The following is a 27,005-nucleotide window of genomic DNA, read 5'->3' as shown; positions in this document are numbered from 1 at the left end:
AAAACTAAAAGATGCTTTTGGATTTTAACGTAGTTTTAGTTCTAAAATATCTTAATTTAAAGACTTGTATATACACATTTTCTAAATTATATATTTAAATCTTTATCTTTATATTATATTTTTGTTGTTCTACCCGAGTTATCTGCAGTTATGCAGACAAAACAGCTCCAGATGTGAAATAACTTGACAGATGTTTCTAGCTGTGCACACGTATCACAACTTTCCCTCATGACACAAACTAGCAAAATTACTTCATTAAGTAATATATTTTTCATTAGATCACAGATTAGAAGAAAAAAAACAACCAGTATAAAATAATCAGCATTTCGTTTTATTAATTCATCTTCAGTTTCATTAATATCATTACAGGCAAAACGACCTTAATTTATTTATTCATATTTATACAGTAGTAGTAGAATGCTGTGTCATTGCTTCATTACAAGTGCTGGTCATAGTTTATAGTGTGTGCAGTGTGACACTGAGTCCAGTGTAACGAATCACTCAGTACCAAGGCAGTTAAACAACCTGCTTCTTCTCAGTCAGGTAGATCGATCTGGGTTTGACTGGGGCTCCTTGGGCAGGTGGCAGGACTCTGATGCTGCGTTCATGTCATGACCAGTTCATTGTTGATATGAGCTGCCGAATTCACAAACATGGTGTTTTAATCAAATGCTTTTTAAACACAGTTTGGATGTGGTCCATTACCGCCTTTGAGCCGTTAGTCACCTTGTTCTTCCACTTTCTCCAACATGACATGAGCCGCTGACAGATACATGGTGCATTTGAGGTAACTGGGACGTTACTGATGTCTGGGCTAGATAAATAAATGATAAGACAGTGTCGGCACCAGAGGCCGGACTTTGAAAAGCCTCTTTCTTTTGCACCATTAATCGCGTTGAGGGCTGCCACAAATCGTGACCCGTGGTCAGGTCAGAAGCCCCGCCCAGGTATTGCACCCAGTCTTGCGCCTGGAATGAGACCTGCCCAAAGAGAAAGACACGCCCCCCTGCCCCTGAATGAGCATGCGAGTGTGCAGGAGGAGGAGGGGGAGGAAGAAAGGAAGATGAAGAGGAGAGTGTTGAAGGAAGACTACGTCGGCCTATCGAGAGAGGGGCGGGAGGTCAAAGCTCGGACTTCCTTCCCAGTGTGGCATTGAAGTCGTAGAGGACAGACAGTGGACAGGAGCGTCGGATCTGGAAGTTGACGCTTTGTATCAGAAGTGTAAAGATCAGCGGCAGCAACCGACATTTGGGAAAAACAGCATTTATGTCCTCATAAGTGCAGTTAAATTCAAACGAGTACCAGTCTTTACTACCGATATTCTGACAGGCCCGGAATGCAGTATCACATCTCTGACCACAGGCTGAGCTTGGTACTGATCACCCTGGCAGGACGAATCAGAGTTCAGTAAGGTATGGTGCATTGGTGAATGCTTGGGACTCACAGGTTGCATATGATGCATTTGAACGGTCCTCGGTAATACGACTACTTTGTTAACGCTAATAGTAAACTTTCACTGTGGGCTAAATGTCACACAAGGTTTCCTTCCACTGACGCTCAGACCAAGTACAGTACGTTGAGAGAAAAGTACTCAAAGGATTGTGTCTATGTTACAGAGTTCAACTGCGTTTGATTCTTTTGACCTGAAACACTGTCGTGGTAGAAATACACCAGTGGTGTACTTTACGAGCACCTGAACGCAACACCCTGCTTGACAGGCGATTTGGGGGCTTTCTCTGAGTTGGATAAAACATGATGTTACAGCTCACTCAAGCGATCATGTTCGCCTATGCGTTTAAAAAAAAAAAAAGATGGGGGCGTCTGATTGGCTGAGCAGAGACAGCCTTTGAGATCATTAGTCAACAAGGTATTTGCTTCTTTGGCTACTGAAAGGATCGTCTGATCAAGTTCAAAATTTGTCTTACTCTGAACAAATGCCACAAATAGACTAGCAATAGAGGAAATTAATGAGAGTTTAATAGATATTGTTTGTTCAATTGGAGCAATTCCAAACATTTATGAAGGAATAGTTGACGTTTTGGTACATGCTCACCAAACTTGGATAAAAAGGTTGAATTGTCAATATGACCACTCTCATGCCTGCGCGCTAAACGTGAAGCTAAAGCCCGCCGCTGGTTAGCTTAGCATAAAGACTGGAGACAAGAGGGAGCAGCTCACCTGGCTCTGAATGCAATACAACCCCCCACCCCACGTTAACGTCATCGGCCATTTTACCGGAATTTGTTGACTATGAAAATAAGCTGATTCATGGTGACAATGGTTTTGAAAATGCAAATATAACTATCGGTGTTTCAATCCCAACACGGTAGTTTCGTGGTGTAAACTAGTTGCAGCGATAAAGTTGTAGTAATCCTGCTTATATGGCCCACCTGGGATTTGGGAGAGGTTTTCTCCCCGACTATAAGGAAGTCATTGTGCATCTGATCATGTCCTTTATCTTCACATTTGATGTCAGACCTCAGAAAGGATATCAGCGTGATGACAGAGGATTCACTCGTCCAATCCGAGTCACTGAGCCACCTCAAAAACGTCCATGTTATCGGGAGGCGTGATGAGTTTCTCAGTATGGTTGGAAAATGATATAGGTGGGGGAAATACATGTAGACCAATATCCTTAGATATTTTTTTTTTTTTTGGCAAAACAAGTCCTACTCTACTGACACAAACTATATTAGCAGCTTCAATACAAAAAAAGATGTCTTTCAAACCCTTTTGTTCATATTTCTGTCAATACAGATGTTCGGGTCGGTGTGTTCCAGGAGAAGATGAGATGGGGTAATACTGCAGGGACGGGGTTATCAAGGAGTTTCTATATCTGGGTAGAGGATTTCAGAGCAGAAAAGAGCAGCTAAAGAAGGTGGAGAGAAACGGATAAAAGGTCAAGAGGAGAAAGTCTCTATATCTAAATCTACCAGGGAAACATATCAAACGCACAAAGCAAATGAACGGGAGAGAAGAGGGCAATGGTTACTACTAAGATGAGAATATTCAATCAGAACCATGATAATAATAAATAGAATATTAATTAAGAATATCAATAATCATTATCATCAGGATAATAATAATATTACAGAATAAATCTTGTATTTTATATACTCTTTTTTTCACTTTTTTTTCCTCCATTGAAATACGCATATCTCCTCAGAGCAGTCAAGGAGGTTTCAGCGTCCGCTGGCTTCCGATTGGCTGTTGCATATGACATCACAGCTAATGGCGACCAGGTAGACATGCATCACTTCCTTCCCCCGCCCGCTTCCCGTCCAGACAGGAAGTCCTGGCACTGCCATGGTAATCGGTTGCTAGTGACATCGAAGACTGTGGAGAAAGAATTTTGCCGTTAAAGTTGGAGCCGTCAATCCTCCCCATTACTTCTACAGGTGACTCGGAGAGAAGGGACCACGACGGACCTACATCATAGCCGTCCGATGACCATGACGTCCACGACCTCTCCTTTGTGCAGCTCCACGTACTGCTCCGTTTTGGGAGGCAACATCAGCAGCCCGTTGGCGCTACGCATTGACATTAGCCTGCTGGACACCTGGTTGCCTGGGGAGGGGCGACAACGGTGTAGCTAAGTCTTATGAATAAAAGAAAGTATCAAGAACAAGCTATTCTTTAAGTAGATGTAGTGGAATAGTGACATTGTTTTCAGTCCAGGGTTCACCTGTGCTTTGTGCCCAGGGCAGCGGCTCTTGATGATGCCAGGTGAGAATACAGCGGTGGTACTCTGGTCTGGGATCCAGCTTCACGTCACAGGAAAGCTGAAACACACACACACACACACACACACACACACACACACACACACACACACACACACACACACACACACACACACACACACACACACACACACACACACACACACACACACACACACACACACACACACACACACACACACACACACACACACACACACACACACACACACACACACACACACGCCTTAAAAAGGGCTAAAGGGCGATGATATGTGTGTTTTTGTTTTTTCAAACTGGGTTTTTTATTAAATTCTTCACAGAAAGTTCTTGGTTAATAGAACATATTCTAGTATAGATCCTGTAGAGTTCCACAGTGAGATTATAGAATTTAAAACAAAATAGTGCTGGGTAATTATTCAAAAGTTATATCACAATAAATCGCATGATTTCTTAGCGTTTTGCGTTTGAGACACGTGATCAAGCAGCACTGATCAACATTGCCCCCTCACTGCAACCCATGTTTTTCTGGCGTGCGTGCGTGCGTGCGTTACCCTAGCTTTTATAATTGTAGGTCTAGGGTCCAGAATTCCTTGCATCTTCCTCAGGGCAGGAATCACAAACAGGTTACATGTCACTACTGCGGACACTGGGTTTCCTGAGAAAACAAAACTGGGTTACTATGGAAACTGAACAGAGGGCAACCTGCAGCGCCAAGTTAGACTACAATGTTAGATCATCAACGCATCATTGACACGGTTCACATTGCTGCATACACAGCGCAGATGTCCATTACAGGTCTGGCTGAGCCGGAGAACTGCCTGGAAAGTGTCTTCAGGACAGTAACATACAATGTGTGTCAATCAATGACCAGAATACAAGCAGATTGGGAGAGTTTGCACAATCAAAGCCATGTCAACATCTGAGGAAGCAAAAATGAGGTAGGAAGCCAAAATGAAAAGACAATAAATCTCACAGGAGGTGGGTTTTCATGGCAGGTACAAAAGCACAAACCAGAGACGCAGGCAAACAACCTGTTGGATGGCTCCGGTAAAGAAGTGGTGTGCACTGCCACATCGGGCTGCACGGTGTACGGCATTTCTCCCGTACCGTTCATACCGGTGTAAAAACAACTGACGTTGCTCTTCGGCAGGCGGCAGATTTTATTTTAACCCGTCATCGCGGAGCGTCCAGCGGCCGGAGCTACTTGTCTTAGTGTGTAGAGATTGAGCCATGGTGATAACTTTATAACAACAATGAATAAGCCACAACAAACACTCTTTAACAGGGTAAAACACCACGACACTAATCGTTTATGTCACCAGCTGTTGTAACACTAATAATTGTACATTTAAGGAACTGCATGCTGTACAGCTCACAACAAGAAGTAACTCTGCTGCTACATGAAAACACGGAAAAGAGCGAAACAGGAGGAACAAGGAGACCAGAGATGCACCAACACAACTTGTGAGAGGAGCCGTGGTCGATTAATTAATGGGTTAAAAGAGTAACTACACTACAAAACCCCTTCGTTCTGCAGAACACCTACGTGTACACAGAGTGCTGTTCATGGTAACAGTCAGGTCCTCCTTATATTTCAGAGCAAAGTCTTTGAATTCTACACTATCCTCTCGTGTCTAACAAAAAGCACAAGGTAACATGGCTCTGTCCGTTCTTGGCTTTGTCACTGCAGCACGGGTGGACATGCAGACGGACGGTGGCTCAGCCTGGCAAAAGAGTTCCAGGGACAGGCGCCATGTGGAAGGAGGCGCGGGGGGGTTGTCTTCCTGCTCGCTGGCGCTGCAGTAGCCCAGTAAGTTGAGGACCGGCCCGGAAAAGTCACTTTATTCATCAAGTGACCAGGTATCATCAATACATCAAGATGAATGAATATATATATAAAAACAAATGTATGCAACAATATCATGACTGCATACTTGCCAAACAAAATAAGTGTGACAACAACAAGAAGGCAGTTGGCTTTTTTGTAGCAGTGCTCTCCCTGGTTAACGCAGCATGAAATGAGTTGTGGATTTGCAGGCAGGAGTGACGGAGGGTGGGGTTGGGGTTGGGGGGCGAGGGCGATGTCATTATGACAGCTGAGCAGAACAAGGACCAGGACAAGAAGCTAGGACATCCAGAAGATGAGCATGAAATACATAGATGATATGGATGCTAAATGGGCAATTTAAAAGGCCCTTTTGTGACCTCTAGGGGGCATTTAGGATTGAAGGGTAGGCAAAGTGAGTAACGATTGTTGGAGTTCAGTTTGAGGAGATCTGATCGTAATAATGTAGACGTGAAACATAAATGGCACGTGTTAATTGGTAAGTTCCTCCCTATGCAGAAAGCTGTATTCATAAATACGTGTTTCTTTCCACGCTCGTCAGCTGTGCTCAGTGTCACACCCGTCACTTATTGCATTACGATGTTTCTGTTTGGGCTAAAGGGTCATTCACAAGTAATCAGGATGCCCTTCTTCCAAGCAGGCAGGATGTGTGCAGTCAGGTTTTTATGGGTCATTGTGGGTTCGGCATCAGGACCTACTTCCTCTAGGTGCAGGGGCTAGTGGTTGCCTGGCCTCACTGGTCTCACTCGGGGCTACGGCCTCCAGCAGGGAGGGCCCAGTCTCTCTGAAGTTGAAGTTTCCTAATAACAATAGCAATACATGTACAGTGCCGGACTGGAGCAAAGACCAACACACTACCAAATCACAGGGGGCCCAGACTTACGCTAAAGGACACGCGACACCGTCTCGTTGCCATGGCAACATGACAGCCAGCGCTGAAAACAACGGTGGAAGTGAACAGTTTCATAAACCATTTTTTTAAGTCCCGTTGTTTGGTTGTTGGCAGCATTTCAAAGGACAGTTCCGCCCATTTCTAACCCCCTTCATCTTTTCATTGTGAAAAATGTTGCTTTTTCAGTACCGAAAGGACTGCAGTCAGAAATTACAACTTACATCACTGAACCGACTGAGAGCAAATGTTTTTATACAGACCTCAGTTAACCTCTCCTCAATTTGTTCCACATTCAGAAAGAATATGACGGCAAATCACTGTCAAAATTCGAGAGCGCAAATCAGGTTGATGCGGCGCGCGTCAAACATCTGCGAGCAAAAGTCTGTGTCGCGCGAGATATTTGCTGGCTTGTGCAACGTGAACTTCCTCGCTCGCGAGACTAGTCTCTGCTCGCGCTCGAAGGTGTTTTCTACGCGCTCGCTGTTGTTCTTTTTAGACAGTAAGGGGGCGGAGCCAGTCACCAAGACCGATGTGTCCAGCTCGCAGACCGGTCCGTCAGTCTGAATCTGTGAATATCTTCCCAACTTTACCGAACTATGGAGGAGCCTGCGCATATCTTCTCATTATTTCGATTTTCCAAAAATCGATCGGTATTGAAAGTTGGCAATATTTTATTATAATAATAATAATAATAATATATTCACAGATTCGGACTTCATTTTACCAATACGGACCGGTCTGCGAGCTGGACGCATCGGCCTTAATGTGCCGGCAATGATGGTAAATGATGCTTGTAGCTGGTTGTCAGCTACGGTCCACTACGGTTACATAAAGGTGGCGTTTGTGTTTTGACAACGTTTTATCTCAGAATTTTGACTTTCTATCCCCTTTCTGCAGTGCGGAAATGGGCTTCTATATTTCTGTGAATCACTCCAGCCAATCCAAAGACCGGGTTTGTAACCAATCAGATGTAGAGATACCATGGTGACTGGCTCCGCCCCCGTTCACGTTCTGCGATATATATATATTTCTCGTGCGAGACGGACATTTGCTCGTGGATGTTTGCGCGCGCATCAACCTGATTTGCACTCTCAAATTTTGACCGTGATTTGTCGCCATAAAAGGAGCAGCTGGAAATAATGCTCCAAAGTGACGCTATCCCCGAAGAATTAACCAGCGTTAAAGTAATTAGTTCAGTAAACAGGAGTTCATGGTGTTAATCTCTAGTTCCACGTTTTCGTCAATACAGCACATTTGGTCAAGTATGGTGACATTTAAAGTAAAATAAGAGGACAGAGGGTCCTCTTTGGGTGGAGCTACCTTTTGATAAACAGGGATCCACCAGAGCTGCGTACTGCATCTGCACTTCCTTACATTCGGTGCAAAACAAAGAATGGTTTGCGCAAACCAAATTGCAATACTTGAGTCTCGGAAACGGCAGCCCAACCAAAGTAACGGCAGATTACGTCTACTTCGAACAGTCTATGGTTACACCCATAAGATATAGCGTCTCAGGAAAGCAGCATTTCCATCAGGCACTACGGATTTCAAAGTCTGATGAAGAGATACAGGGTCCCGGGCAAAAATGGGAAGAACTGTCTTCGAGAGGCAGATTTAGGGCGGTCCAAAACAAACGGACCGCTGAGAATGCTGAATGATGGTTTAACTCTCTATTCTCCCAGTACATCGATCCAATAAGTACATCTAACAGAACATGAAGAAAGCACTCACTAGAGTACAGACACACGAGACGAGGCCGGAGGGACAAAAAGGCGAATGTTGCCCGACTGGCTCCAGTAGATGAGTTTACAGACTAAACAGACTCACCTCTTGCTCACCCAAGTCAGATTGTGACTTGTGATGTTTATTTCCCCCCCTAGATTGAGTCTCATCCGCAGGCAACCAATTAAATGTACGCTGCATCTTTCTCCCCGAGTGTTAGCGATTTATCTACTGGAGTTAATTTAGTTACAAGGCTTTCAGAAAAGGTTGATCTCTTGTAGGGTTCACGTCTACTTCGGTACGGTTTCGCATTAAGTACAAAAGTGACTGTACCAAAAAAGAAATCCAATCCTAGTAGCACCTGACGAGTAGCCACAGATCACAGGTTATTGTTCCCGACATTTTCTCCACAACATACAACAATAAAGGTATATAGGTCTACTCCAGGTATGGGCCTTGGATATCACCATCGCCCCCAATCCCTGGACTGTGACATAAAAGCGGAAGGAAATAGTATTCAGATAAGGCGCGAATCAATCGTACCAAAATCAATACGGTGAACCCCGAGGAATCGTTCCACAACTGGGTCTCAATAGGCAAATACTTCAATATACAGCCAGGGCCAAAAGCGTTTGTTTAAATGTTTCCTCTTTACACACTCCAAAGTCTGGACTTTCAACTTTAAACACATTAATAGTTAAGGACTTAAAGCCATTTTTACACATCCCCATTTTCAGAGGCTTTATTTCATCAAATCAACTTTTCTAAATGAACATTTCCCTTCAACATAAATGAAGTGATTGCATCTAGACGCATGTTCACTTTTAAGTTCATACTGATCTTTTCTGACACTGTGCACAAATAGCAGGTTTAAACAGAACCATTTTTGACTGAGTGAATATAGCAGTATATTTTAGAATACTCTCATAGACAGACTTTTGTATAAATGATCCAGTAAATATGATCTTATTCTTGCTAGTGATAATGTTCATAATGTTAAAAAGCTTCGAGCAGACAAATTCCAGCACACCTTCTGTACTCCTTGGCGCCCCCCTGAGGGGGACCCGGCCCCAGTTTGGGAATCACTGCCTTAACCAACACTGTTAAAAGGCAGTACGGGTCAGCAGTGGGGTCGCAGAGATGGACCAGGGTAATAGACGACAAGGAGATATATACAGACACCCCACGAGAACACACACACACACACACACACACACAGTACAGACATAAATATGCTACCTGGCAGAGCAAAGATGAGTTTTCGTATTCCATCAATGTCAGCTGTGGCAAAGGTAGTAGGAAGACTGAGGGACAGAAACACAGGTGGTCAGTTTTCCTGTGACGTCCCAGAGGCCGTTCTAGCATCCATAACAGGAGTAGCAGCAGCACTGATGAACGGTACAGTAAACTGCAGTACAACTAAAGTAGCAGCAGCAACGTTAGCGGGAGTATGAGTAGCAGCAGCAGCTCAAATATTTGTAGAAGAAGCAGAAGGAATATTGAGCACAGAAGAATTACATTATCAAACGTTGAAGGAGCATAAGCAGCAGTAATGATAAAGGGATTAGCAACAACCACAACAGCAATGGGTGTGTACGTTTTTGAAGCAGTAGCAGCAGTAGAGGAGAAGCATCAGTGGTAGTAGAATGGTAGTTGCAACTGTCTAGAGTGGTCCATGAATCCCAAAACTGAGAGATTAGTCAGCATCTTGCACTTTTATAGCCTAATGTTATCGCCATCTCACCCGGGCTTCATAAAGACTCGTCCAAAGTGGATCTGAGCATGGAGGTCAATATCCAGCACCTGTTTGAGGTAGTCCTGATGGGACACACAAACACAGGCGGGTAGAGAACACTGTAAAAGCTGGATTAACAGTTGGTACAAAATAATACTTTTGGGGCACAGAGGAGCCCAGAGAAAAAAGGTGGATGAATCAGTGAGTCATTCAGAAAGCTAGAGGTTACCTTCTCTCCCATGGACACACCCCCTGAGGTGATGATGACATCGGCGCGGCTGATTCCCTCGTGGAGAGCTGACAGCAGGTCATCAGGGCTGCAAACACGAGCAAAATGAGGCACCTCAGCGAAGGGGGGTTCTACTTTGCAGCCTACGGACACCGTGTATCACATGTTGTGGGGCCGTGCAGTGAAGCCACAGAATTAATGGAAAGTCTGAGTTACAAACGGCACTTAAAAGATGTGGGTGTTGACCAGGCAAAGAGGTTCGGACAAAAAGACACAATCATGTGGCATAATGGGAGGATCATGATTATTCTGGAGCTTGACCAGTTCTGCCAAGCCAAGTTCAGACATTCTTTCTCTTGCAATCCACACTGCTTTATCAAGTGCAACATCAAACACGTACTCAATGAACAAAAACCCACATGGTTGTAATCTTATTTGTTTTTACAGCTAAAACGGTTTTGAATATGTAGCATTTTTCTTTAGGACACGCTTTCATGCTGCAGTTTGTGTTTTCCTACAGTGCCTGTTCATCAGCGACAGTTTAGCCAGGAGTGAAAATTACTTCTACTTCTAGATGCTTTAAGCTCCCTGAGAATCTGCACAAATGAGAACAAGTATGTTTTTTCCCAATGTATCTTTATAACAGAAAGGTGATGAATGAAATTCAAACATGTGCAGCCCTGACATACTTTGAAATCATATACTTTTACATTATTATTATTACTATTATATTTCTTGAATGAATTAAAAAAATGGTAGCAACATTCCTGTCATGGTTTAAACCTAGAAGGCTCCTACTTGTCTCCAACGATGCCCAGGTTGATGGTGGGGTATCCATGCTCCTGGATGGTGGACAGCAAGGTGGAGCGGTTGGAGTCTCGGATTTTCCCTGGGTGGAGGTCATCCTCTGGATTTAATAGCTACACTCAAGGACACACATACACACACAATCAGAAGAAGCCCCAAACATTCAACGGCAAAGATTTCAAAGTCAGGTCTGTGTGTGTGTGTGTGTGTGTGTGTGTGTTCCCTTTGCGTTGATGTGCACGCACCTCGTTTCCGGTTGACATGATGGCCACCACAGGGAACTTGTGCACGCTGACGTCGGTCACTCCAACTGTAGCAAGCAAGCCAATCTCTGACGGACCCATGTGTGTCCCTTTGGCCAACACACACTCGCCTCGCCTGATGTCATGACCTATGGGCCTGTGCAGGTACACATTTACAAACGCGTTACCTTACAACAGAGGTTCCCAAACCCTTCTACACCCCCGACTTGCACCCCGACCCCACCGCACTTAATAAAAGAAAAAAAAGGAACCAAGCCTATTTATAGCTGCATTCAAATGGACCAATGGCGGAAATGGACGATATTTAGTCTGCTGTTAAAACAAAGGGGCAACATTGTGTCATATTACTCCCGAATCGGGAAGAAGTAAACCATCTAAATGTCAAAAAAGTCATTTGAAATGACCTAAACACAATAAACCACGTAAAGAACAGATAGTGGCACATGCATAGTCTCAAACAGATATGAATAAAAAAGGGGGGAGTCCATTTGAGGATTCAACACGCGCACACACCGCAGAAGGCTCAGGTTGCCGCAGAAGAGGGTGGGAGAAGGAGGGGTAGCGAGCAAGAGACGCGAGTGTTTACTATCCGTTTCTATCGCCTCAGATTCCTCCCTCTCTCTCTCTGCGCCTCTCCTCTCTTATGCTTCAGATGTCCACCTGATACTTTCCCAGATTTCAGTCAATTTAATATATTGTATGAATGTTGCTGAATGAATGAAGTAAGCTGCACAAATTAGGCTAACGTTTGCTTGTGTGTACGTAAAAGGAGAAGCTGAAGTGCATTTCTTTGATAAATTGTAAGTTTAGTCAGGGCCAGCGGTGCTCACACCACACCTGAGTCTGGGAATCCCTGCCCTATAATAAACTAGTGGCATTCTAACGCAGCTTTGAAATACCACTTAATTTATAGCCTGAATGATCCTGCTCATCATTGATGCGGTCTTATTCGGGACTAGGGCTTCAGTTTCTTCCACACAAAACCGCAAAACAACACATCTTGACTTGAACGGGATGTTTTGTCCTTTTCACCAGAGGCTCTGTTCTTGGTGTGTCGAGTGCAGGAAACGGCTGGCTCTACGTGCCACAACATGCAGATCTGACAAAGACTCCATGAAAAATAAAAAGCCTCCACTTTGTGCTGTTTTTACCTGATGTCCTGTCCGGGCCGGGCCTGGACCATGATCCTCACCTCCAGCTCCTCTGTGCCCTGAAATAAGCCAGATTCAATATCACCACGCCTGCTGACAACAACAACAGCCATACATAGGTTCAGCGAGACAACAGAGCTAACGCCCTCACTCGTGTACTCACATCCTCAGACTCTCTCAGCAGCTCCGTATCCTCCACCTGGACCACGGCGTCGGCTCCGCAAGGGATCGGAGCCCCGGTCGTCACCCTCATCACCTGACCTGGCATCACCGTGTGTGTGGGCTGCAAATGCGCACATTGAATCATGAATGTGTTTCAAACGATGATGGGCAACATCAGTGGGATGCTACGTAGAGACTTTTAAAAAGGTAATACTTTAGTATGAGAAACAGCGTCGAGTCATTGTTGTCACACCTGACTGCAATAGTTTCAGCTGTTTCACGGCCGTGAACTGGTGCCGAACTCAATGATTATCAGATCACACAGACACTGAGAGCATTACAGTTTGGTCAGCTGCGTAGCCCCGTATCTGATGTAGCTATTGGGATTAGTACAAGCAGATGGGCTTATGGTTGTGTTAACAGTGCTTGTACTGCTTAGGCTCACTAGTGCAGAGGTCCCCAACCTTTTATGCCTCACGTACCGGTTTCATGTTAGAAAATATGCCGGACCGGTCTTGAAGGTGTGGCAGATAAACACTGAAAAATAACCGGCCAGCTGGGGGGAGGGGCTTGCAAAAGACATTTGATTAATTTTCTCCGCGGCCCGGTACCAAGGGGGCCGCTGCACTAGTGGTTGCATTACTCTGGACTGTAACACTCCCAATACAGAGCATTAACAGCTGACCTGATGTCCAGCCTGGGATTCTCCCATGATGAAGCGATCTCCGGGGCCGTCAGCAGCTACGGGTCAACAACAACCATGTTGATTTGGTTAATTATGAAAAATACAAGTCAAGATACACTATACTTTGTTACTGCCACACAACAGTGTTGGCAGTAATTGTTTTGGTGCAGCACTGTAGGGAAGTCCGCCCACAGCAGAACAGAGAGGCCACGTGGAGACGGGGAGGTGAAACTCGAGAGATGGAGATTACTGTCACGACTTTGCTTGTTACTGTACAGTAAGTGCGGAACAAAATACACCTGTTCAGTGAGAATAAACATGGTGTGAACATGAAGAGAGGCATTATTTCAATCTGTTCGGCAGTTCTAATCAGGTCGTCAACTATTGTTTTAACGAGCAAGTTGAAAAGTAATAGGAGCAATCAAAAGAGCAAGTATTTCTTAATGAAAAAGAACTGATGTTGTATTGATAAAGAATCTAAACGCATCCTTATCCCTACGAAATAATGTGAAAATATGTGCAGAGAAAACCCAGGATATGAAGAGTTCAGTCACCCAGAGTAACAAGGGACCCAACAGGCAAACGTTCAGTGACTGACTGACACGTTCAATGGGGATATAGGAATTACTGTATTATTGTATTAATGGAATTAGTGCAGATGGAAGTTTTGCGTCGTCATTAACATAAAATTAACCACTGAATCAAGTGGTGACGGGCTGGTTGGGAGAGTTAGACCACGGCTACAGATTCTTCTTATTTAAGGAGCAACAAAGAGGACAGTTGACATACATAACGATGAAACAGTCCAATCCCTTCACTTGTGTTCTGACGTAGTGTTTATCGGCCGCTGTGCGCTTACCTCGTACAGCGTAGCCGTCTTTTACGGAAGCAGGGAATGGAGGAAGGTTGTCTTTGGCATAGATGTCCTGAGCGAGGACACGACCCAAACCGTCTGCAGACATGAGCCCGAGCCGCGTCGGTTAAGTGCAAATATGACTAAGAATAAATATACATTATTGCGCATAATATCTACATGTCTGTGCATTGAACTGAGCAGAACGCGCACACACAGACACACACTTTGAGGACTCACCTCTATAGTTAATGACTTCAATTCCCAGAATAGGTGTCATCTCAAGAACAGTGATGAAGGCTTTGTCCATTGACGTCAACGGGAAGGGAGACATGCGATGACGACGTGCCACCTTGCTGATGTCTACAGCACTGTGACCTACACAGACACATGACGTTATCAAGTGGTGACCCTGTGCATACCCCAAAGTTTAAATATAAATTACTGTTTCAAGCAGGCGTGTTAATGAGCCGCACACACTCAAATACAGGCAAACACACACACTGAACTTACTCGCCCTCAGAATGTTCTCATTACTGCCACATCGTGACTGGACCTGCAGAGAGATGGGACAATGATTGTATAATTTGGTCATGTTTCGATGCAAACATATGGACGATTTCAATGCATCTCCTCCATAACAGGACAGACTGGCCAAAGGCTTCCATGTTCTATTAATAATGTATAATAGACAGGACATGGACACACAGGTAACATGAACTCCAGCTGGGAATTCAGTCCAGATCTGATCATCAATACACACAATATCTGCTGGTGGCTTGCCCACTAGTACTGCATTATCAAAACAGTGACAGCTCCACATACAACACTGGCTCTTTACTGCCTTTATTACTCATTATTAATTTGCAGTCTTTGTCTTGATATAAATGTTAATAACCGTGGCCATTGAACATGTGTGTTTCAAAAGCCAACAACAACAAAACAAAGGGTGATCTCTGGGAGAGACACTCACGTCTGAACACCAGCTTTTGAATTTGATCTGACTACAAACATACTCGTTCCAAAGTAGGGAGATAAAATCAGTGGTCAGATTTGTTTTACACTTAAACCATTTGGTAAGCGATCTTATTGGTTTCATGCGTCTCAAAGCAAGTGTCTTCAAATTGGCAACACTTTCGGCACTGGGAGTTTGACATCATGTGGTAAAAGCATCAGAAAAAAAATAAACAAAAATTCCCATCGTGCAAGAACTGTCCTTTGCTTTTGGGGGGAACTGCTGAGAAGCTTTCTACTTCCATCAGCACACATAGGTTCTCAACATGCGTTTGAGTCTTGAAAAACATGTAAGAAAGAAAAAATGAAAGCGTGCGTGTACCTTGGGTGTCGGGCATGAGGCGGTGGAAAGGCGGGACGTGGCCTGTGTTGCCCGCGGTGACTCAGAAGGGGTGGAGCTTAAAGAAGCGGAATCTCGAGGAAGCACCTGAACGCCTCGAGAAATGATAGAGTCTGGGATCTATACGCACAAACACATACACACACACACACACAGTTAATTTAAGCCAAAGAGTTTTGTCTTCATGGCGCAGTAACACTTAGAGCCCTTTAACGGAATGAAGGAAGTTAAACTAATTAGGTGAAGCTAATCAAATCTGTTAATTTTGCATTTTCTGCAATTACAAATAATACAAGGAGTGCTTTATCTTTCCTTTTCATTCAGGTTCTATCATTTTTCGGCCACCAAACTAAGCCGGTGTAATCCACAAATTAAAACCATGGTAGCTAACTTTACTAGCCAGGTTCAAGTGTTATAAAATAAAATTGTGTGATACTGCAGATTTTACCGTTACCAAGACTGTTAAACTTGATTTTGACCCAACTGGTGTTTTTCATGAGCTGCTATTTTACAGCCTTCTTGTGATACTCAAGCGCCAATTCCACTCGACCAAGAGACAATCCTAGCAGACAAGAGACTTGTTGAAATGGAGGCGCTGAATCAGACCCACACCCAAAGGCATTGTTTTCACCTCCATGGAATGTTGTGAGGGTCACAAATACATGATTCTGTTACCTCTTATAACAATATACGTGTTACGACAGCGTCTGTCTTGGTGGGTTGTGCCTTTTTATTCATTATAATGAAAACCAGCACCCTGAGCAAGCAACGACATCTGCATGAACAGCTGCATGTGTACACCAAGTCAGATGAAAGGGTAAAGGATCAATAATTTTCTCTTTTTTTATAACAAACATAATACTTTGAAAATAAAACTGGAATTAAGCATAGTAAGCATTTCATAAATGTCCTGTTCAATGATTTTACACCGGTGGAGAAGAGTTATAATGAAACATTTGGGTTCAGATGTAGTTTCCCCAGATGTGCTCTATCCTAAGCCACAGACGTACAGTCAGTGGTAAATGTTGAGGATGTTTTGCTGGGTGAAGATTGAGACAGTTTGACTGGAAGCGAGGATAGAGAACCCTGCAGGTAGGAGGGACTTCATTCACCTCAAAACCTGATGATAATAAGACACTGATTTAAATGAAATACTGTTATAATAAAGTAAATTATGACTGAATACACACATCACCACAGAGGGCAAATATTAATCCAAGAAGCAATAATTAAGACTTCAAATAGTGTGATTATGTTGTTGATTCAAACTCAAGAGGCATCCCCCAAGATGGGATTGTTAAAAGCAGCTACTTCTTTGCAGAAAGGTAACAGTTACTAGTGTTGTTAGTGTATACGACACACAACCCAAGCCTGTACTCAACATCTGCTGTACTCTACATAACATTACCAAAGTGGTCATTAGCAGCTAGCTTTAGGGGTATTTCCCGACGCAGGCAGAGTGAGTGTAATACCTAGCATGGGTTTCTTAGATGACAGACTTGTGTTTTACACAACAGCATAGACCTGCTGCTTTGTGCGAGCTTTAGGCTTTTCTACAATTACAGACTCAAATCTATCGGTGTACTGACTTGAGATGAAAAGTGAAAGGAATAACTATAACTCTTAAGAGAAAACAAATACAACATAACACACCCTGGGGAAACGGCCTGCTCCAGTACTGTAGCGACGGGGATTCTGGTCAATCTGATCTAATCTGTTGTGTATCTATAGAGAAAAAATAGCAAAAATATTCCAAGCAAATATTTATATATATATATATATATATATATATATCCATCCATCCATTGTCAAACCGCTTATCCTGCACACAGGGTTGCGGGGGGGTCTGGAGTCCATCCCAGCCAACTTCGGGCGATAGACCGGGTACATCCTGGATTGGTCGCCAGCCAATCGCAGGGCAACACAGAGACACACAACCATTCACACTCACATTCACACAGCTACGGGCAATTTAGAGTCACCAATTAACCTGATCCCCAGAGCATGTCTTTGGACTGTGGGAGGAAGCCGGAGAACCCGGAGAGAACCCACGCAGACACGGGGAGAACATGCAGACTCCACACAGAAAGGCCACTGGGTGGAATCGAACCCAGGACCTTCTTGCTGTGAGGCAACAGTGCTAACCACCACGCCACCGTGCCGCCCCCTGTATATATATATATATATTGTAACAAATAAAATCAAGAAATATTGCTTTTCAATTAATCTTATTTTTTATTTTCACTGTCATTTAAATTGTTTAGGTACATAAAAAAACTCAAGTGATGAGGAAATAAATGATAGTATTGTATTAATATATATGTGTTTGACAAATCTTTTTGTGGTTTTAATAATAGAGCTTGCATTAGTAATTTAAACAGGTCATAATTCCTTCTTTAATGTGTGTTTCGTACTGCCATCTTAAAGCACCATTGAGTGTTTTTTTGTCTTTACGGGAAAGTGAATGAGCATATTCCTCCACAAAGTCCCATCGGGCCATTTGTTTTAGAGCTCGGGTTCGACTACTGGTCAAGTGTAGCAGTGTAGCATACACTTGACCAGTAGTCAAGTGTATGCAGGGCTGTAGTGGAGGGTAAACGCACGTAAACGCCGTTTACGCACCTCTGGAATTTTGGAAATAGCATTTACGCACCTATAAATAGCGCTTACGCACCTCTAAGTTCCCTGCGCCTTTTATTCTTCCGTTGGAATAATCCGAAATAAAACTTGGTGTAATTTTAAAACAGCTAAGACTACGTTTCCTATTGTTGAACATATAAACGGCGTGAATCATGTTCATCTGCGCTGTATTACGGTCTGTGAGCATCCAATCAGTGCCTTGCGGCTGCAGCAGCGACACCAATCAGGATCCAGGAGGTGTGTAAACACACGCTGACGCGTAGATTGGAAAACAATGCTGTGTAGGCTATTTATGATGACATAGGTAGTACATGAGTGTTCCTTTAACTTATGTTGTCAGTGTAATTGACAGGCTGCTTAACTGGTAACTCTTAAATTCAACATATTTTTTCAGGCAGTGAGAGGACAGGCAATGATGCAGAGAGCACAGGGAGAGGAGAAACACCAGGTTCAATAGAGAGAGGAGAAGCACAGAGGAGCCATGAACCCTAGAACACGTGTTCTGGGGTTCATGGCTCCTCTGTGCAAGGCAGGACCTGACGTGGAGGACAAGGAGGCCCTCTGGGCACTACTGTAAAAAGGAGACTCCATATGTAGATAGTTCTTAATCTGCAATTGTCTTGTTGTGTTGACATACTTTTCTTCACTGTTTTCTTAGATTTAATAAACTACTAACCCATTTATTCATTGTCATTGATTGTATATGACTTTTACTAATAACATAATGCAATATAACCAGGACAGCCTTACAGAGTCGCAACGCTTTGTGTTGCGTTGCTTCGCATCGCGTCGAGGTCTGTATGATCACAACATTCAGAGTTTACCCACCTCTAATTTTACCACTACAGCACTGAGTGTATGCTACACTGACATATTTACATCAAATAGGAATACATGGATGACTTTGTTGTCTCAGTTCTCAAACCAATTGCGAAGGTGACCACGAATACACAATGTCCAATTATTATCAAAACAAGCTGTAAAGTAAATGTGATCACACCTACAAACTGCTTTTATAAATGATATTAATAAACCAGGCCAACATGAAGTTGGACTAAATCCTATCTAACCACCTGAGAGATATATATATATATATATATATATATATATATATATATATATATAAATAATCGATCTAGAACATCGTTTAGAATGACTTCTTTTTCCTAAAGGCAACGTGAGCAGAAAACCATGATTCCCTGTGACTGCACCAGTGACACCATGGACAGCTGCCCACCGTTTGCTGGAACCTTCTGTATCCTTCCTAAGGTAAGTTTATGGATTTTCTACATTTCAGTTTGTAATTAAACATTTTACAAACATGACTGATAGCTGATGAACTATTTTGGATTGGTTATTTTAAAGCTGCATTATGTCTATGCACATGTGAAGAACATGGCCAGGCAGTGATTACCTGAACGACACGATGAAGTGACCAATGACAGGGAGAGGAGGGGTGTGTGGGAGGGTCTCACCTGCTGGTCATGGGTGCAGGAGCAGGTGAAATGAGTGGGCGGGGCAGGCGTGTTGCCAAGCAGGTAGGGACCACCCTTAGCCATGACCGCAGCATGGCTTGTCTGATGGACACACAGACACACACACACACGCACGCACGCACACCGACCGACAGACAAATGTCCCCAGTGAGACAGGTGAATGAGATGAAATGCAGTGCTTCAATCTGGTTAATGAATGATAACACAAAAAGTGGACATTTGACTGGAGTATTATATTAACGAGACTGGTGTAATCCTAGCGTATGGCTGGACCATGCATGATCACTTGATTATGGCCACACTGTTACAGGGATCATGGGAAGTCCTGGATAATAGAAGATATTGTGTTCACCACAAAACAGCAATGCCTTCAGTTAAATAGGACGGAACATGAAAACCAAAATGAAGATTACTGCTGAATCGGGGGGGGCGGGGTAAGCTGCTCCTTGTTTCAATATGCGCTTGAGATAAAAAGTGAAAGTTGGATAACTTCACATTAAAGTGCCCACAGTGTGGTATAAAATATACTAAAGCACTATTTTTTCCTTAAAAAAACAACTTTCAGATTGATCAAACCTAGAATGTTTTTATCAGTGGGGGGAAAAAGATAGGAATGTTTAGATTTTAGATAGAATTGCTGCCGATTTCTTTCAAAACCAAATATTGATTTTTGTGTAGCTTTGTGACATTCGAGCAGCGGTTGTCTGTCGTCAATTGCAGCTGCAGTGAGCCAATTTTGCCACTGGTGGCGGAGTGCCCTGGCGGCAGGTTACCTTGGCAGCAATAGCGGCTGCGGTAATGTGGGAGGAGCCGTGCTGGTGGTGGTGGTGGTGGTGGTGGTTGTGCACGTGTGGACCCCGCCTCCTCTCGTCCTCCTCCTCGTCGTCGTCCTCCTCATCGTCCTCGTCCTCGCATTGGGTGCCACGCTCCATGGTGTGCATGTTGATGTGTGCGTCGATGTGCGCGTTGGCCAGCAGAGGGGAAGGGGAGGACAGCTGCTCCAGGGCGGCGTGAGTGGACTTTACCCTGACGGTGGCCTCGCGCAGCAGGTCGATGGCGTGGGGCAGAGCGGGCAGGATGAACTGAAAACACTCCTGGGGATTTGAGACAATGAGCAAGTGAAAGTTTGCTGCACTTTTGTAGTTGCTTCGTACTTTCTTACTTAACACTATTGATATATTGGGCACGTTTGTGAAGCTTTGTCACTGAAAAACAGCAGCCAGCTTTCCTGTGAAATGGTGCTGTTCATAATATATTGTCAGTTCTGTATAGCTGTGATGACATTTCCAATCACTGACTAAGTGGTTAAATGACTTCTTTTCATTTATTCAAATAACTCTAGGGCCAAAAAGTTATACTTTGGCATCAAAGAGCTAAATGAAGACTCCGTTCAAATTCACCTCCGTGAATGTCCGTTCTACTTCCATTATATATCTACAGCTGGGACCAAGCGATGGTTTAAGAGAAGTAAATCTCAAGTAAAGTTCATTTGAGTTTGAGGTCTGAAACTAGTCAGAATCCGTTCTTCACCCATCTTATTTCAATTGAATCCACATGTTTGAAGTTTATTCAAAATGCATCATCACCATTGGCTACATTGCATGAGTAAGCATTTATAGGATTCTAGCAGAGTTCAGAAAAGCACAGAATCCTACCTGAGAGCCCTTCTTGCTCCCTGGCAGGTTGATGATCAGGGTCTTACCACGAATACCACACACAGGCCTGGAGAGACAATGCAAGTAGGAAGCCGATTAGTGCAGGAGAGGACACCACGCACACATAACTGGTTAGAATTGATCAGGTTAGCAGATTTAGCACTTCACATGCTGGTTCAGGGAGCACCTCTTAATTGACAGACGGTTAACAGCAGGAGTGAAAAGGTTACGGTTCACCTGGAAAGCATGCCTAGCGGTGTAACGTTGAGCGATCCCATCAGCATGGCGAGAGCCATTCCCGGAGCCTCTCGCTCTATCACCTCTCTGGTGGCCTGCAAAACAAAGCATCCGGAGCTGGTTCAGACGTCAGAAATCACTCCTTTGGTTAGAATACAAAATGCGTTTTTTTAAGCCGTTTGTTCAGTTTACTAACAGAGCCTGTAATTTAGTTTCTAATTGTCCCGATTGTAATCACCAGTTGATTACGCACGTCATTTCAACGCTATCAATATATCCAGTCACTATGTGAGCATGCAGATCGCATAGAGATGTGTGGAAACACATGAGCTGCTGTGAGTGTGTAACCTAGGCCATGTTTACAGTATTTTGCGTGTGTGTTGGTACCTCAGGCGTTACATCGCGTGGTGCAAATCCAGTTCCTCCGGTAGTGAGAATGAGATTCAGCTGCTGTTCATCGCACCACTCCAAAAGAGTTTCCTTTGCATATGTGAAAAACAAACAAATAGATTCAGACACTATTTGAGAAGTGTCCCGGTTGTCAGTGTTTCTCGCGCGGGTCTTCTTTTAGGACTTTCTGTGGGAAAGTGTGAAGACAGTCCAGTTTTCACCTCATATTGCTGTGTGTCTGGTAAAACTGGGAGCGATGGCATCACTGGTGAGCTCATTGCAACAACACCTACCTTGATTTCATCAATCTCATCTGGGACGATCTTGTAGGCCGCTATGACTCCTCCAAGCCTGCAGGAGGTAGGGGGAGAGCAAGACGGAGGCAGTGTAAAATCAGTCCACGTACATGCGTGTACTTTATGCGCTTGTTAGCTAACCCTAGTGTTGGATGTCATATCCTGCCACCTTCACTAACGCAGTATGCATTGCAAATCCTTTGAAAGAAATCGATTTTTTTATTTCTATTAGTTAGTACTAAAATGCAGGACTGCATCAGAAATATATGTGTGGACTACGTGTATCTTTTTATGATTAATAATTTCGGTATGCGTGGCAAAATATAACTCAAGCTCCTTAAAAATAAATCAGGAAACACAGCAGTGAAACTTTGTGTGTGCATTTGTTAATAATGGACTGATCTGACTCACAGACATGTGTGTGCGTGAGGACTCACAGTGAGGGATCATGGACCAGGTCCTTCAGGTTAACTCCACTCCTGTCCTCAGCCAAGTTCTTGAAACAGCTGTCACTGACTAAGGAAGACAGAAGTTCAGGTCATGAGACAGAAGATTGTGATGAAAAGTAAAAGTGGTCACTGATACGCAGAAACTGCTGGACTACAAAGAAAAGTAGAATCTTGGTCAATATTAATTAGTTCACTTCAATGGTCGTTCATCCAGGCACATTATCGTGATCTAATTAATGTTTCAAGGGTTCAAATGCAATTCCGAATGTATGTATATGCCATTGTCTTCTACAGAAATGTAAATAATGAATTATAAAAATCTGCCCAGTAAGTCTTACAATGCAAGCAGTCAAACTTCAGACTGGTTCTGACAGAGCTGCTGTGGCCGTTTCCCCCTAATTCCAGTCTCCCCTAACCGGAGCAGGGTGCAACGGTTTACCTAACGGAGCGGTTTGCCAGTGGTATCAGTTCTTTCATCTAACACATTTTACCTTTTCCAAAAATATCAAACTATTTATACACTTTTTTCTAAATGAATAAATTGTATTTTGAAATGTTATCATGCAGGTTGCTGAACATAAATATAAGTGACTTCTCACCAGAAAATACAAGTCATTGAAAAACTATTACACTCTATTATAGACTTTTGAAGCATTTGCACACATTTTCATTAGTCCCAGAAGAAAAATAGCTTGTTGTGAAACTTTGGTGCACTTGGTTCAAGGGCAAAACTCTAGATAGTTAACGTGACTAGTGGAGTCCAGCTAAGCAAACCTCAGCCATTTCGATTGGTTATCTCCATCTGCAGACAGACCCCTTTAACCCCTTAAAGCCACGTTCAACACTGAACTGGGGAAGAAAAAAAAATCCAATGGATTGTTCTGGAATGAAGGGAAATCAAATCAATATGCAGTTGTGACCGATTTGGCTGAAGATTTAACAACGAGGCTTCCTGACTTCCACCACAGGTCGGACACAGAATATGATGTATGAGTCGTTATATGGCAAAGTAACCAAAGCCACAAACAAATATTCATGGAGCACATTGGAGGACTCTCTCCAAACTAGCTAACCACAATATCCTTTTCCCTTAACATGGAGGATTTCTCCACAGAGCAGTTGGATCTACACCCACTTGCTCTTTAAACACCTTGCAGTACACATTTAGCTTTCAAGACAATAGAATACTAAAGAAAAAACTAAAACTAAAAAAAGCTGCAAAGACAAGGCCGTCCCCCAAAACTGACGAGCAGGACCAGGAGAAAATAAAGCAGCAACCAAGAGGCCCATGGTAACTCTGGAGGATCCACAGCTGAGACTGTCCACAGGACAACTATTAGCCGTGTACTCCACAAATCTGGCCTTTACGGAAGAGTGGCAAGGAGAAAGTAAACCATAACAAATATGGTTTGAGTATGCCACTAGCCACGTGGGAGACACAGTAAACATGTGGAAGAAGGTGCTGTGGTCAGATGAGACAAAAATGTAACATTTTGGCGGTATCACGGGATGCTTTTCTTCAGCATGTACAGGGAAACTAGTCAGAACTGAGGGGAAGATGGATCCTTGAAAACAATCTGATGCAGTCTGCTAAAGACTTGAGACAGGCGTGGAGGTTACAGCATTTATAATGCGTTAACATGCCCAGCCCTAATATATGTATACACACGCGTAAATAAAATACTTTTTACAACCAAACTCTTAATTATGGAAGCCCATTTCCACCAAAGAGAAAATACTTTTTGTCAGTGCGACCAGCGACAAATCCTGCGACCTTATCTGGCTTTATTGGAGACTTTTAGGTGAAAGCACGTATCGTTTGGCAGTTAGTCGGCTTGCAGCAGTCGGAGCACAGAGGAGACATACGTCACGTCGACTGAAAGTCCTTCATCGTGGAGGAGTTGACAACACTGGTTCAATAAAAGGACTTTTTAGTCGTCACTAATCACCACTGCTACGGAATAAATACCACCCGGAAAGCTTTTTTATTTCCCAATAAGTTTAATCTTTTCGGACTCGGAAATACCGAAGATAATCTAGACTCCGCTAAAAGCGGACCACTGTACGACAGGCGGATCTGTCCCTCCCTGTTTGTTATGAGGTGAGTGAGTGGTTGCAAGTGTCCGTAGAACTTTTACAGTTCGGTAAAGTTGGCAAGATATTCACAGATTCGGACTTCGCGGTTCAATAGCTCATCAGCGAGACCCGAACGACGCCTCTCTGTGACCGTAGTGATGTCAACAACCAGCTGCAAGGGGCCTGCGCATGCGCACATCTTAAGACTTCATTTCCACTTTCTAACCCTTCCTTTTTTTGTGGCAGAAATCGGCTTCCATCTATGAAATAATGAAGGCACTTGCAAATAACAAAGTTGGCGCGCGCACACACACGACAGAAGGTTGTGGTTGTTGGCTATGTGGACAGCAGGGGTTAGCTGCCGTTAGCTAAAATGCTAGCTCATCAAGACCACGACAGACTTCCCAGCCAGCTGCTGGGACGCAACCTCTTAGAATTATTCTCACGTCCCCCCTTCCAGGCCCTCCATGCCTGGTGGGGAGGTAGCGGGGCTACTGGGGACGGCCACACGACTACATACTGGTCCCAGTCACCCACTGCACGACTCAGGACGAACATCGGCTGAGCTTTTTAGGAGAGCTGCCGAACAACCTGCACAAGTTGGGGGCGGGCGGGGGGGCTTTGGCAGTCGGCCTTTTCTTCTAAGTGGCTTTTAATAGACACCAAACGCACGACTCATAATTGTACATTTTGCAGTGAGCTTCAAAACACACATACAGATTGGTGCCACATGAAATGGCCGCCAAGGGAACCGTTACAGAAATGTTAATGAAGATCACCGTCAGTAGCGGCCGACACATCGGATCTGCAAAGGGACATGAATAATGCAGCTGATGTAGGCTCGCTATCGCTCCACTGCTGGAGGAAAAATAAAACGTTCCCTTGCGTCAAGGCGGCAACATACAGCCACAGTCACAACGGAAGAACGGGGGGCTTCTTCCACAATAAAAGCTCCAACCGTAGTTAATGTATCATTGCAGTAGTCGCTCACCAAAGGAATGGGCCGTCTAATTTTGAAAGTCCTCACGAGTCTCGGTTTCCTTCTGTCTCACTTGACGCTGATTAAAATATATCTCTACAATGTCGTGCAGCCATCTAGAACGACAACGAATATGACAGCCAGTCTCAACACTAACACACATACATTCATGTATATATATATATATATATTTATATATATATACATATACACATACACACACACATACACACAACAGACTTCTCCACAGGAATTCAAATGACGTCGTTACAAAGCATACCCCGCATCTGCCCGACCTGTCAAATACGGAAAGCAGCTAACGTTAACGTCAGAGCAATGACCGGTTAGCTTAGCATACTGGATAACGACAGCTAGGTTGGCAGCGGCGACAGCTCGTATCGTGACACCGACGTGCACAGGCAACCGTCGGCAAAACGCCACGCAGGTGCGTGACTGAGAAGCATTTCATTGCATTTTAACCAACAGGCTCCTACCCGTCAAAATCCCCACTCGGGTCTGATGGTCGTGGTTGGTGAGCACCATCCCGTCCGCCGCCATGTTTACAACCTCTGCCTGCACTGTGCCGGCGGAGCGGGGCGAGAACTACCTCGCTCGGCAGCTGTGTTCTCGCGATCTCACGACGGGATCACGCGGGAATCCGAGCGTTAATTGAGACCAATGCGAGAAACAGTTTTATGGTGCAAGTAACGCGTTTGTGGCTTAGCCAGAGGAAAGAGCGGATAACGTCCCACGAGGACTTACTGGAAGCATTGGAAGTTGCTTAGTGGGTTTCCGTACCACTGTTTGTTCTAGACAACAATGGTGGCACCGAAAAGAGGTTAATGTAGGTATGGCATCATCTCAATTATCTAATGCAGCGATACCCAAAGTGTGGGCCGCAATGGTCATTTACAATAAATAAAGAAAATGTTTTTAATTTTCAATTTTGAAAAGTTTGAAATTAATATAAAAATATGTCAAATGGGGCGCCCTCTTGTAGTATTAGTAATATAATATGAGCTCCGGAGAAAATGGTATACAAAACATACATTGTCGGTTAATACATTTTTAATCGGTTACATTCTTAAGGTCATATAATCATCCCTAGTTTATGTTTTGATCAGAGTTGTGATTAAAGGTGTGGGTGGGCCGCAAAAGATTTTCAGAATTCAAATTGGGCCGCGGCATTCTTGTTTGGGAACCGCTGATCTAATGAGCACTTCTTCGTTGAGAGAGAAGACCCAATAACGTCTCTAGTGTCTAACGTTTCTAGTGTCTTACATTGGGGGGGGGGGGTATGTTGAACCACTGGCTTAATATACTCCTTAGGCCATGGCTCACTTTGCCCCATAGCCACCATTTT

The 27,005-nt window shown here is 43.9% G+C and overlaps 1 protein-coding gene across 4 annotated transcripts; it reads right to left on the bottom strand.

Annotated features, from left to right (window-relative positions):
* Positions 1–310: 310 nt before the first annotated feature.
* On the bottom strand, positions 311–26,274 carry gphna (gephyrin a). 4 transcript variants are annotated; one of them, XM_040199313.2, is made up of 24 exons: positions 26,137–26,274; positions 22,576–22,654; positions 22,136–22,193; positions 21,840–21,932; positions 21,453–21,547; positions 21,216–21,282; positions 20,334–20,654; positions 19,540–19,641; positions 15,407–15,544; positions 14,584–14,626; positions 14,311–14,448; positions 14,077–14,169; positions 13,218–13,273; positions 12,534–12,653; positions 12,371–12,429; positions 11,202–11,355; positions 10,948–11,069; positions 10,150–10,237; positions 9,930–10,003; positions 9,425–9,489; positions 4,277–4,380; positions 3,686–3,782; positions 3,429–3,567; positions 311–3,336 (listed from the first exon to the last, which is right to left on the bottom strand). In XM_040199313.2, exons 1-23 carry the CDS (start codon positions 26,198–26,200, stop codon positions 3,434–3,436), a joined length of 2,364 nt encoding a protein of 787 aa, XP_040055247.2. In that variant the 5' UTR covers positions 26,201–26,274; the 3' UTR covers positions 311–3,336; positions 3,429–3,433. The 4 variants fall into 4 exon arrangements, with proteins under 4 accessions (XP_040055247.2, XP_077945145.1, XP_040055248.2 ...); XM_078089019.1 differs by having other exon boundaries at positions 3,433–3,567; XM_040199314.2 differs by lacking the exon at positions 19,540–19,641.
* Positions 26,275–27,005: the final 731 nt, after the last annotated feature.

Source organism: Gasterosteus aculeatus, chromosome 15 (genome assembly GCF_964276395.1).
Source record: "Gasterosteus aculeatus chromosome 15, fGasAcu3.hap1.1, whole genome shotgun sequence".
Lineage (NCBI taxonomy): Eukaryota > Metazoa > Chordata > Actinopteri > Perciformes > Gasterosteidae > Gasterosteus > Gasterosteus aculeatus.
The sequence above is the reverse complement of the archived record's forward strand: the minus strand, read 5'-3'. Positions and strand labels throughout refer to the sequence as shown.